The sequence below is a fragment of the Bombina bombina genome, chromosome 4 (genome assembly GCF_027579735.1).
Source record: "Bombina bombina isolate aBomBom1 chromosome 4, aBomBom1.pri, whole genome shotgun sequence".
Taxonomy (NCBI): domain Eukaryota; kingdom Metazoa; phylum Chordata; class Amphibia; order Anura; family Bombinatoridae; genus Bombina; species Bombina bombina.
In genome coordinates this window covers 155,161,484-155,175,541 of record NC_069502.1, presented here as the reverse complement: position 1 = coordinate 155,175,541, position 14,058 = coordinate 155,161,484, and the positions used below count along the sequence as shown (strand labels likewise).

Sequence of the window (14,058 nt, the reverse complement as noted above, 5' to 3'; positions counted from 1 at the left end):
TTACAAGTAGAGTATCAACGCTTGCTATGCCTAGATGCACTGGCCTCTATTTATCAAGCCGTCAACTCACCTGCATTCGACAGCACCGATATGCTCGCCTAAGTTCGCCTAACATCGATGCCGCAGACCTGAATACGCTCTCCAAAATGATTAAAAATGCTGTCAAAAAAACGTGCACCAAGTACGGGGCGATGAGCAGAGGACTGTTGTTAACTAACAGTTATCGATCTCGCTGCTCTTCGGCTTTTTCACAGCTTTCTTGCTACCCTGTCACTAAGCACCCACACTATACTAAACTGTTTTACCCCCTATACCGCCGCTCCTGGAGCCCCCCGCAACTAAATAAAGTTATTAACCCCTAAACCGCCGCTTACGGACCCCGCCGCAACTCTAATAAATGCATTAACCCCTAAACCGCCGCTCATGGACCCCGCCGCAACTCTAAAAAATGTATTAACTCCTAAACCGCCGCTCCCAGAGCCCACCGCCACCTACATTATATATATTAACCCCTAATCTGCCGCCCCCTATACCGCGGCCACCTACATACAGTTATTAACCCCTATCCTAAAATGACCATGCAATATATGATACATACAATGCTTAAATAAATTATACAAAGCTAATAGTGATAATAAGAATGGAAAATGGCACCTCATTAAATGTTAAGCAACACAGTATGAGAGTCCACTATGTGTGAGTTGAACAGACAGTCTGTTGGATCAATTATGAAGTCCAATATACTTTCAGCCGACCGCAACAGCCTCCAAATGGTCGCAGGAATTAATCTTCTCTTCAGATGATGGCAGACGAATCTGTGTGGATTACAAATAGAGAAGGACGACCATTGTGTGCATCCACAGCCCAAGGTAGCCCACACATAAAGCAACACTCTATTTCCAGGATACTCACACTTTGGCCGAGCACACCAATGTGCTTGTGGACACAGACTGGCTATCAGAGCAAACCAGCTTGCTCTCTCCGGCAACACTCTCCCCACAGACGCCAGACAACAGCAGACTCACTGGATCTCCACAGCCAATTGGAATTCAAGGTACGCCATCTTGGATGACGTCATTTAAAGGAATATTCATTCGTCGGGTAGTCATCGGCCTGGAAGGATGCTCCACGCCGGATGTCGAAGATGGACCCGCTCCACGCCGGATGGATGAAGATAGAAGATGCAGTCTGGAGGACCTCTTCTTCCCGGCTTCGTTGAGGACTTCGGCCCGGTTGGGTGAAGACGTCTCAAGGTAGGGTGATCTTCAGGGGGATAGTGTTAGGTTTTTTAAAGGGGGGATTGGGTGGGCTTTAGAGTAGGGTTGGGTGTGTGGGTGGTGGGTTTAAATGTTGGGGGGGCTATTGTAATTTTTTTTTTTTTTAAAGGTAAAAGAGCTGATTACTTTGGGGCAATGCCCCGCAAAAAGCCCTTTTAAGGGCTATTTGTAATTTAGTATAGGGTAGGGCTTTTTATTATTTTGAGGGGCTTTTTTATTTTATTAGGGGGATTAGATTAGGTGTAATTATTTTAAAATTCTTGTAATTTTATTATTTTCTGTAAAAAAAATTTTTTTTTTTTTTGTACTTTAGTTCATTTTATTTAATTGTAATTAATTTATTTTAATTTAGGAAATTAATTTAAATATAGTGTAGTGTTAGGTGTAATTGTAACTTAGGTTAGTTTAATTTTACAGGTACTTTTGTATTTATTTTATCTAGGTAGCTATTAAATAGTTAATAACTATTTAATAACTATTGTACCTAGTTAAAATAAATACACACTTGCCTGTAAAATAAAAATAAACCCTAAACTAGATACAATGTAATTATTAGTTATATTGTAGCTAGTTTAGGATTTATTTTATAGGTAAGTATTTAGTTTTAAATAGGAATAATTTAGTTAATTATAGGAATAATTATTTAGATTTATTTAAATTATATTTAAGTTAGTGGGTGTTAGGTTTAGGGTTAGACTTAGGTTTATGGGTTAATATGTTTATTATAGTGGTGGCAGTGTGGGGGGGCAGATTAGGGGATAATAAATATAATGTAGGTGGCGGCGGTTTAGGGGTTAATAACTTTATGTAGGTGGCGGCGGTATAGGGGGCGGCAGATTAGGGGTTAATATGTATAATGTAGGTGGCGGTGGGCTCCGGGAGCGGCGGTTTAGGGGTTAAATACTTTATTTAGTTGCGGCGGGCTTCGGTTTAGGGGTTAATAAATTTTATGTAGGTGTTGGGGGGGGGGGGGCGATTAGGGGTGCTTAGACTCGGGGTACATCTTAGGGTGTTATGTGTAGACACTACCATAGAAATAAATGGGATATCGAGCAGCAGCAAACAAAAGCTTTCGCTGCTTTCAGACTCCCATTGATTCCTATGGCATCCGCCGCCTCCAGGGCGGCAGACTGAAAAACATAATTTATGTAAGAACTTACCTGATAAATTCATTTCTTCCATATTAGCAAGAGTCCATGAGCTAGTGACGTATGGGATATACATTCCTACCAGGAGGGGCAAAGTTTCCCAAACCTCAAAATGCCTATAAATACACCCCTCACCACACCCACAAATCAGTTTAACGCATAGCCAAGAAGTGGGGTGATAAGAAAAAAGTGTGAAAGCATAAAAAAAATAAGGAATTGGAATAATTGTGCTTTATACAAAAAAAGCATAACCACCACAAAAAAGGGTGGGCCTCATGGACTCTTGCTAATATGAAAGAAATTAATTTATCAGGTAAGTTCTTACATAAATTATGTTTTCTTTCATGTAATTAGCAAGAGTCCATGAGCTAGTGACGTATGGGATAAAGAATACCCAAGATGTGGATCTTCCACGCAAGAGTCACTAGAGAGGGAGGGATAAAATAAAGACAGCCAATTCCGCTGAAAATAATCCACACCCAAAACAAAGTTTAAATCTTATAATGAAAAAAACTGAAATTATAAGCAGAAGAATCAAACTGAAACAGCTGCCTGAAGTACTTTTCTACCAAAAACTGCTTCAGAAGAAGAAAACACATCAAAATGGTAGAATTTAGTAAAAGTATGCAAAGAAGACCAAGTTGCTGCTTTGCAAATCTGATCAACCGAAGCTTCATTCCTAAACGCCCAGGAAGTAGAAACTGACCTAGTAGAATGAGCTGTAATCCTTTGAGGCGGAGTTTTACCCGACTCGACATAAGCATGATGAATCAAAGACTTTAACCAAGACGCCAAAGAAATGGCAGAGGCCTTCTGACCTTTCCTAGAACCGGAAAAGATAACAAATAGACTAGAAGTCTTTCGGAAATTTTTAGTAGCTTCAACATAATATTTCAAAGCTCTAACTACATCCAAAGAATGCAACGATCTTTCCTTAGAATTCTTAGGATTAGGACACAATGAAGGAACCACAATTTATCTACTAATGTTGTTAGAATTCACAACCTTAGGTAAAAATTTAAAAGAAGTTCGCAACACTGCCTTATCCTGATGAAAAATCAGAAAAGGAGACTCACAAGAAAGAGCAGATAATTCAGAAACTCTTCTAGCAGAAGAGATGGCCAAAAGAAACAAAACTTTCCAAGAAAGTAATTTAATGTCCAGCAAATGCATAGGTTCAAACGGAGGAGCTTGAAGAGCCCCCAGAACCAAATTCAAACTCCAAGGAGGAGAAATTGACTTAATAACAGGTTTTATACGAAGCAAAGCTTGTACAAAACAATGAATATCAGGAAGACTAGCAATCTTTCTGTGGAAAAGAACAGAAAGAGCAGAGATTTGTCCTTTCAAGGAACTTGCAGACAAACCTTTATCCAAACCATCCTGAAGAAACTGTAAAATTCTAGGAATTCTAAAAGAATGCCAAGAAAAATGATGAGAAAAACACCAAGAAATGTAAATCTTCCAGACTCGATAATATATCTTCCTAGATACAGATTTACGAGCCTGTAACATAGTATTAATCACAGAGTCAGAGAAACCTCTATGACTGAGAATCAAGCGTTCAATCTCCATACCTTCAAATTTAAGGATTTGAGATCCTGATGGAAAAAAGGACCTTGCGATAGAAGGTCTGGTCTTAACGGAAGAGTCCATGGTTGGCAAGTGGCCTTCTGGACAAGATCCGCATACCAAAACCTGTGAGGCCATGCTGGAGCCACCAGCAGAACAAAAGAGCACTCCTTTAGAATCTTGGAAATCACTCTTGGAAGAAGAACTAGAGGCGGAAAGATATAGGCAGGATGATACTTCCAAGGAAGTGACAATGCATCCACTGCCTCCGCCTGAGGATCCCTGGATCTGGACAGATACCTGGGAAGTTTCTTGTTTAGATGAGAAGCCATCAGATCTATTTCTGGAAGTCCCCACATTTGAACAATCTGAAGAAATACCTCTGGGTGAAGAGACCATTCGCCCGGATGTAACGTTTGGCGACTGAGATAATCCGCTTCCCAATTGTCTATACCTGGGATATGAACCGCAGAAATTAGACAGGAGCTGGATTCCGCCCATACCAGTATTCAAGATACTTCTTTCATAGCCAGAGGACTGTGAGTCCCTCCTTGATGATTGACATATGCCACGGTTGTGACATTGTCCGTCTGAAAACAAATGAACGACTCTCTCTTTAGAAGAGGCCATGACTGAAGAGCTCTGAAAATTGCACGGAGTTCCAAAATGTTGATTGGTAATCTCACCTCCTGAGATTCCCAAACCCCTTGTGCTGTCAGAGACCCCCAAACAGCTCCCCAACCTGTCAGACTTGCATCTGTTGAAATCACAGTCCAGGTCGGAAGAAGAAAAGAAGCCCCCTGAACTAAACGATGGTGGTCTGCCCACCACATCAGAGAGTGTCGTACAATCGGTTTTAAAGATATTAATTGAGATATCTTTGTATAATCCCTGCACCACTGGTTCAGCATACAGAGCTGAAGAGGTCGCATGTGAAAACGAGCAAAGGGGATCGCGTCCGATGCAGCAGTCATAAGACCTAGAATTTCCATGCATAAGGCTACCGAAGGGAATGATTGAGACTGAAGGTTTTCGACAAGCTGAAACCAATTTTTGACGTCTCTTGTCTGTCAGAGACAGAGTCATGGACACTAAATCTATCTGGAAACCTAAAAAGGTTACCCTTGACTGAGGAATCAATGAACTTTTTGGTAAATTCATCCTCCAACCATGTTCTCGAAGAAACAATACAAGTCGATTCGTATGAGATTCTGCTAAATGTGAAGACTGAGCAAGTACCAAGATATCGTCCAAATAAGGAAATACCACAATACCCTGTTCTCTGATTACAGACAGAAGGGCACCGAGAACCTTTGTAAAAATCCTTGGAGCTGTTGCTAGGCCAAACGGCAGAGCCACAAACTGGTAATGCTTGTCTAGGAAAGAGAATCTCAGAAACTAATAGTGATCTGGATGAATCGGAATATGCAGATATGCATCCTGTAAATCTATTGTGGACATATAATGCCCTTGCTGAACAAAAGGCAGAATAGTCCTTATAGTTACCATTTTGAATGTTGGTATCCTTACATAATGATTCAATATTTTTAAATCCAGAACTGGTCTGAAGGAATTCTCCTTCTTTGGTACAATGAAGAGATTTGAGTAAAACCCCAGCCCCTGTTCCAGAACTGGAACTGGCATAATTACTCCAGCCAACTCTAGATCTGAAACACATTTCAGAAATGCTTGAGCCTTCACTGGATTTACTGGGACACGGGAAAGAAAAAATCTTCTTGCAGGAGGCCTTATCTTGAAGCCTATTCTGTACCCTTGTGAAACAATGTTCTGAATCCAAAGATTGTGAATCGAATTGATCCAAATGTCTTTGAAAAATCGTAATCTGCCCCCTACCAGCTGGGCTGGAATGAGGGCCGCACCTTCATGTTGACTTGGGAGCTGGCTTTGGCTTTCTAAAAGGCTTGGATTTATTCCAGACTGGAGATGGTTTCCAAACTGATACCGCTCCTGTAGGGGAAGGATCAGGCTTTTGTTCCTTATTGTGACGAAAGGAACGAAAACGATTATTAGACCTAAATTTACCTTTAGATTTTTTATCCTGTGGTAAAAAAAGTTCCTTTCCCCCCAGTAACAGTTGAAATAATAGAATCCAACTGTGAACCAAATAATTTATTACCCTGGAAAGAAAGGGAAAGCAAAGTTGACTTGGGAGACATATCAGCATTCCAAGTTTTAAGCCATAAAGCTCTTCTAGCTAAAATAGCTAGAGACATATACCTGACATCAACCCTAATGATATCAAAGATGGCATCAGAAATAAAATTATTAGCATGTTGAAGAAGATTAACAATGCTATGAGAATTATGATCTGTTACTTGTTGCGCTAAAGCTTCTAACCAAAAAGTTGAAGCTGCAGCAACATCCGCTGAAGATATAGCAGGTCTAAGAAGATTACCTGAACATAAGTAAGCTTTTCTTAGAAAGGATTCAATTTTCCTATCTAAAGGATCCTTAAAGGAAGTACTATCTGCCGTAGGAATAGTAGTACGTTTAGCAAGAGTAGAGATAGCCCCATCAACCTTAGGGATTTTGTCCCAAAACTCTAATCTGTCAGATGGCACAGGATATAATTGCTTAAAACGTTTAGAAGGAGTAAATGAATTCCCCAAATTATTCCATTCCCTGGAAATTACTTCAGAAATAGCATCAGGGACAGGAAAAACTTCTGGAATAACTACAGGAGATTTAAAAACCTTATTTAAACTTTTAGATTTAGTATCAAGAGGACCAGATTCCTCTATTTCTAATGCAATTAAAACTTCTTTAAGTAAAGAACGAATAAATTCCATTTTGAATAAATATGAAGATTTATCAGCATCAACCTCTGAAACAGAATCCTCTGAACCAGAGGAATCATTATCAGAATCAGAATGATGATGTTCATTTAAAAATTCATCTGAAAAATGAGAAGTTTTAAAAGACCTTTTATGTTTATTAGAAGGAGGAATAACAGACATAGCATTCTTAATGGATTTAGAAACAAAATCTCTTATGTTAACAGGAACACTCCTCGTATTAGATGTTGATGGAACAGCAACAGGTAATGTAACATTACTAAAGGAAATATTATCTGCATTAACAAGTTTGTCATGACATTCATTACAAACAACAGCTGGAGGAACAGATACCACAAGTTTACAGCAAATACACTTAACTTTGGTAGATCCAGCATCAGGCAGCGATTTTCCAGAAGTATCTTCTGATTCAGGGTCAATCTGAGACATATTGCAATATGTAATAGAAAAAACAACATATAAAGCAAAATTGAACAAATTCCTTAAATGACAGTTTCAGGAATGGGAAAAATGCCAGTGAACAAGCTTCTAGCAACCAAAAGCAAATAAACAATGAGACTTAAATAATGTGGAGACAATAATGACGCCCATATTTTTTAGCGCCAAAAAAGACGCCCACATTATTTGGCGCCTAAATGCTTTTAGCGCCAAAAATGACGCCACATCCGGTAACGCTGACACTTTTGGCGCAAAAAACGTCAAAAATGACGCAACTTCCGGTGACAAGTATGACGCCGGAAATAACAAAGAAAATTTTTTGCGCCAAAAAAGTCTGCGCCAAGAATGACGCAATAAAATGAAGCATTTTCAGCCCCCGCGAGCCTAACAGCCCACATGGAAAAAAGTCAAATTTTAAGGTAAGAAAAAATTGATTATTCAAATGCATTATCCCAAATAATGAAACTGACTGTCTGAAATAAGGAATACTGAACATCCTGAATCAAGGCAAATAAATGTTTAAACACAAATATTTAGAACTTTATATAAAAGTGCCCAACCATAGCTTAGAGTGTCACAAAAATAAGACTTACTTACCCCAGGACACTCATCTACATGTAGTAGAAAGCCAAACCAGTACTGAAACGAGAATCAGTAGAGGTAATGGTATATATAAGAGTATATCGTCGATCTGAAAAGGGAGGTAAGAGATGAATCTCTACGACCGATAACAGAGAGTCTATGAAATAGACCCCGTAGAAGGAGATCATTGAATTCAAATAGGCAATACTCTCTTCACATCCCTCTGACATTCACTGCACGCTGAGAGGAAAACCGGGCTCCAACCTGCTGCGGAGCGCATATCAACGTAGAATCTAGCACAAACTTACTTCACCACCTCCACGGGAGGCAAAGTTTGTAAAACTGATTTGTGGGTGTGGTGAGGGGTGTATTTATAGGCATTTTGAGGTTTGGGAAACTTTGCCCCTCCTGGTAGGAATGTATATCCCATACGTCACTAGCTCATGGACTCTTGCTAATTACATGAAAGAAACCAGGTACGCTGGGCCGAAAAAGTAGCGAGCGTACCTGCTAGTTATTTGATAACTAGCAAAAGTAGTCAGATTGTGCCGAACTTGCATTCGGAACATCTGGAGTGACGTAAGCATCGATCTGTGTCGGACTGAGTCCGGCAGATCTTATGTTACGTCACTATATTCTACTTTTGCCAGTCTGTAGGGTTTGATAACTAAGGCGAATCAGGCTCGCCACAAATACGCTGTGGAATTCCAGCGTATTTGCGGTTGACAGCTTGATAAATAGAGGCCACTGTGTGAACACATTTATCTAGCACAAGAAAATGTTTTCAGCATGGCATATCATGAGTTAATATTGTAACTTTTAAGGAGACTTGAATTTAAGTGCTAGCAGAAATGCATGTGTGAAAAAAACTGTGCTGCTATTCGTGCTATGGTGCAAATTAACAAATTGGTACTTTGAAGGGACACTAAACCCAATTTTTTTCTTTAATGATTCAGATAGAGCATGCAATTTTAAGCAACTTTCTACTTTACTCCGATTATCAAATTGTCTTTGTTTTCAAACAAAGATACCAAGAAAACGAAGAAAATGTGATAATAGGAGTAAAGTAGAAAGTTCCTTAAAATTGCATGCTCTATCTGAATCACTAAAGACATTTTTTGGGTTTTGTGACTGACTGATTATAGCATGTACTCCACCCTAATAACCAGACAAGACCAGTATTAAGGTGCAACACAAACTAGCTTTATTGAGACAAACACAAAGCTTATATACACATTTGCCATCTGATAAGAGCCTTATCTGATCAAGAGAACACCGCCCCCTTCAGACAGGCTGGCGCCTCCATAGGAGCCATAGGCGCATAGAGATCCCACCATAGTTAGGTCCTAGTTTCGGGGTGATGAGGGAGCGGCGGTTATTCCAGGGTACCATTGGAGAGTTCCAGGCCCCTAGATGTCCCAGTCCAAAAAGCTTAGAAAATGGTTGGAATGGCGGTGCGCTAGGGGAGTGTAAATCTCTCTATAGGAACCTCCTCAAAATTCCTATTAGAAATCAAAAAGTGTGTGTGATGTAGATGGAGCTTAAGCTTTAACACTAATTAATCAAATATTACCCAGTGGGGGACTTTTTCCCAAATGATGATAACTCTTAATATACTTTGTTATCATGTGTTATGGGGACTGATTCTTATATCAGTCACCTTATATAATGCATTACTGCTCAGTGAATAGAAAAAAATGTGAAGTTAAATATATTATGCAAAAAATATAAATCTATTGTGCAAAAGTATAAATAAATCAATTCCAAAAGTAATTGGCAAATATAAAACCAAAACAAAACTAAATATATGAATAAAATCATTTAATAAACAAGAACTATTTTCTCTCTCTGATAGACACAATCTCACTTATTATTTAAAAAGACAATATATGTTTTAAATCAGGGATGTCTCTCGTAAGGAATTAAAGACAAAAACAGAATCCGTTGTACCACCTTTGTTTTAAAACATGAATAAAAGATATGTTTTTCTATTCACTGAGCAGTAATGCATTATATAAGGTGATGGATATAAGGATCAGTCCCCATAACACATGATAAAGTATATCACAAGAGTTATTATCAATATTTGGGACAAAGTCCCCCACTGGGTAATATTTGATTAATTAGTGTTTTTAAGCTTGAGCACCCTCTACATCACACACACCAGTCTTAAAAGCGACATGATCCGTGGCTGGTGGCCGGAGCAGTAGCCTGGCAAAGGGTATTCAGGAACAGTCCAAGTTGATGTAGGGGGATGTCGGAACCCCTGGTTCCTGAGTGAGCGCCCCCGTAGTAATCACCCCAACCCTTGCCCATCAAAGGTATGACAAGTCCCCAGAAGAGCGGAGCTCTGGAGCAAAGGGCTTCGGGAGCAACCTAGGTTAAAGTCCAGCGTGAATCTCTAGCGATCCCAGCCGGCGAATAGTTCCATAAGATTCCGGCTGGGACTCGGCAAGGCCAGAAGGGGCAATGTGGGGTAACGATCAGCTCTTTCAGGGTAACGTTCAAACACTGTAACAAACAAAGTGGGAATTGGTGGAAAACACAGTAATCCAAATATGGAAGGGGCTGTCCTGGCAGCCTGGTATCAGTGACAGGTTTAATATCCCTTTAACTAGATTGATAATTGCTTGCTCCTTATTTTTTGGACTGTGCACAGGCACTTATACTTTTTATTGTAAATATTTGCATATTTGCTGTGGCTACAAAGATGATATATTTTTAGAAATATTGATAAAATTTGAAAAAAGTGCTGAAATCCCTTTTTTTCAGGTTGAGTAATTGTTCAAAGCTGATTTTTCTTTCTATATTTTGCATTTAATTATTTTTAATTCTAGTTCACAGTTTTCTTGCATGTCCCGGTTTTATATTTTATTTATCGACATAGAGAAAAAAAAGCCTAACAATCATTTAAGATGACTGGGGTTTTTTTTTTCTCTAAATAATCACATAGATAATCCTATATTTTAACAGTAAATGAATTTAATGGAAAGAATCTGCCCTTGTCTGAGACAAGTATGTTATCAAGAAATAATAATGTTGTCGCTGCCTGTAGAGAAATCATCTATAAAGACCTAACAAACTTCAATGGTCATTACACTAGGATTACTGAGACGATAATTCCCGCGCAGTTTATGAAGCAAAGATCTGGAAGAAGTGTGCACTACAATATCTGTATTTTGACATTACTCCAATAAAAAAAAAAAAAATATATCACATCCTTCAAGGAATCCAATTTTCTCTAGGGTCAATACAGCTTCAAGGACACCATAAAAGAAAATACATAATACTTAAATTCTCATTTACCTTTCATCTTTTTTCGTTTTTCCACAGAGTTCCTCCATTCAGGGTTGATCTCATCATAGCCAGGCTAAAAAGTTAAATGAGGAGAGGGAGAAAGAGAACTACTATAATATTGTCAGACAATCATGAAATAGTATGTCACATGAATGAAGCAGGGTAACTGTAATGTCATATGCACTGTTAGACTGCAGCTTTTAAACATGAATGTATACTGGTGCTTGGCTATTTAACAATTATCATATACTGTATTTGATTGTATCAACCGTGTGTGTGTTATATATATATATATGTATATATATATATATATATATATACACACACACATTGATAGAATTATTGTATATGCAATTAGACCATCTAGGCAAGTATCCCCACGTGACTTCCCCAAGAAGTACTCTGTATACATTGTTACCAGGTAAGATATGCAAATTAAATATACGTCTCATGCTTTATGTTTCCAATACTATGGTTGACCACAGTAAACTCCTTACGGGGTGTGTATGTGTGTGTATATATATATATATATATATATATACACATACACACATATATACACAAGATGAGGTACAGCACTGTATTGCCACAATGTCTAACTTATTCAAGTGCACATAGACTTCCAGGGTCCTGCTAGCCCCAATCTTTATCCAATCCAAGAACATAGAAGTAGTCTCAGCACTGTTTTATTTAAATGAATCCTTTATTGAGGTAAGGCGGATCAAACACAGCAACGTTTCGGGCCTACATAGCACGTAGTAAGGGCTATGTAGGCCCGAAACGTTGTTGTGTTTTATCCTCCTCACCTCAAAGGATTCATTTTGATAAAACAGTGCTGAGACTACTTCTATGTTCTTGGATTATATATATATATATATATATATATATATATATATATATATATATATATATATACACACACATACACACACACACACACACACATATAAATAAAATATATATATATATATATAAGAAATCAAACAAGCTGATGAAGGGGATTGTATCCTCGAAAAAGTTCCAATAAACTTTTTTCAGATGGTTTGTGAAAGTCCTGAGAGTGTATTTGTTTGATTTCGTATAGTGCTGCATCTTTGCACCCAGCATTTGGTGGGTTAGTCTGAAGATTTGTGAAATAAATATATATATATATATATATATATATATATATATATATATATATATATATATATATATATATATATATATACATACACAGTGGATATAAAAAGTCTACACACACCTGTTAAAATGGCAGGTTTCTGTGATGTAAAAAATGAGACAAAGATAAATCATTTCAGAACTTTTTCCACCTTTAATGTGACCTATAAACTATGCAACTCAATTAAAAACAAACTGAAATCTTTTACGTGAAGGGAAGTAAAAATAAAATAATATGGTTGCATAAGTGTGCAAACTTATACACACTAAGTGTAAACTAATACTTTGTTGGAGCACCTTTTGATTTTATTACAGCACTCAGTCTTTTTGGGTATGAGTCTATCAGCATGGCACATCATGACTTGGCAAGATTTGCGAGGGCATCTCCTGTGCACAGCCCTCTTCAGATCACCCCACAGATTTTCGATTGGATTCAGGTCTGGGCTCTGGCTGAGCCATTCCAAAACTTTAATCTTCTTTTAGTGAAGCCATTCCTTTGTTGATTTGGATGTATGCTTTGGGTCGTTGTCATGCTGAAATATGAAGTTCCTCTTCATGTTCAGCTTTCTAGCAAAAGCCTGAAGGTTTTGTGCCAATATTGACTGGTATTTGGAACTGTTCAAAATTCCCTCTACTTTGAATAAGGCCCCAGTTCCAGCTGAAGAAAAACAGACCCAAAGCATGAGGCTAGCACCACCATGCTTCACTGTGGGTATGGTGTTCTTTTGGTGATATGCAGTGTTGTTTTTGCGACAAACATATCTTTTGGAATTATTGCGAAAAAGTTCAACCTTGGTTTCATCAGACCAGAACACCTTTTCTCACATGCTTTTGGGAAACTTCAGATGTGTTTTTGCTAAATTTAGCTGGGCTTGGATGTTTTTCTTCGTAAGAAAAGGCTTCTATCTTGCCGTCTACCCCAAAGCCCAAACATATGAAGAAACATAATTTATGCTTACCTGATAAATTTATTTCTCTTGTAGTGTGTTCAGTCCACGGGTCATCCATTACTTATGGGATATATTCTCCATCCCAACAGGAAGTTGCAAGAGGATCACCCAAGCAGAGCTGCTATATAGCTCCTCCCCTCACATGTCATATCCAGTCATTCGACCGAAACAAGACGAGAAAGGAGAAACTATAAGGTGCAGTGGTGACTGGAGTTATAATATTAAAATTTAGAACCTGCCTTAAAAAGACAGGGCGGCCGTGGACTGAACACACTACAAGAGAAATAAATTTATCAGGTAAGCATAAATTATGTTTTCTCTTGTTAAGTGTGTTCAGTCCACGGGTCATCCATTACTTATGGGATACCAATACCAAAGCTAAGTACACGGATGATGGGAGGGACAAGGCAGGAACATTAAACAGAAGGAACCACTGCCTGTAGAACCTTTCTCCCAAAACCAGCCTCCGAAGAAGCAAAAGTGTCAAATTTGTAAAATTTGGAAAAAGTATGAAGTGAAGACCAAGTTGCAGCCTTGCAAATCTGTTCAACAGAGGCCTCATTCTTAAAGGCCCAGGTGGAAGCCACAGCTCTAGTGGAATGAGCTGTAATTCTTTCAGGAGGCTGCTGTCCAGCAGTCTCATAGGCTAAACGTATTATGCTACGAAGCCAAAAAGAGAGAGAGGTAGCCGAAGCCTTTTGACCTCTCCTCTGTCCAGAGTAAACGACAAACAGGGAAGAAGTTTGACGAAAATCTTTAGTTGCCTGTAAGTAGAACTTCAGAGCACGGACCACGTCTAGATTATGCAAAAGACGTT

The 14,058-nt window shown here is 38.6% G+C and overlaps 1 protein-coding gene across 3 annotated transcripts in view; it reads right to left on the bottom strand.

Moving 5' to 3' along the window:
• Positions 1-14,058, bottom strand: part of NBAS (NBAS subunit of NRZ tethering complex) — a 1,903,611-nt gene that overhangs the window by 1,441,885 nt on the left and 447,668 nt on the right. For all 3 annotated transcript variants that reach the window (XM_053709663.1, XM_053709664.1, XM_053709665.1), the window contains exon 13: positions 11,140-11,203. In XM_053709663.1, the coding sequence (XP_053565638.1) occupies positions 11,140-11,203 (64 nt within the window). The remainder of the gene's footprint in view (positions 1-11,139; positions 11,204-14,058) is intronic.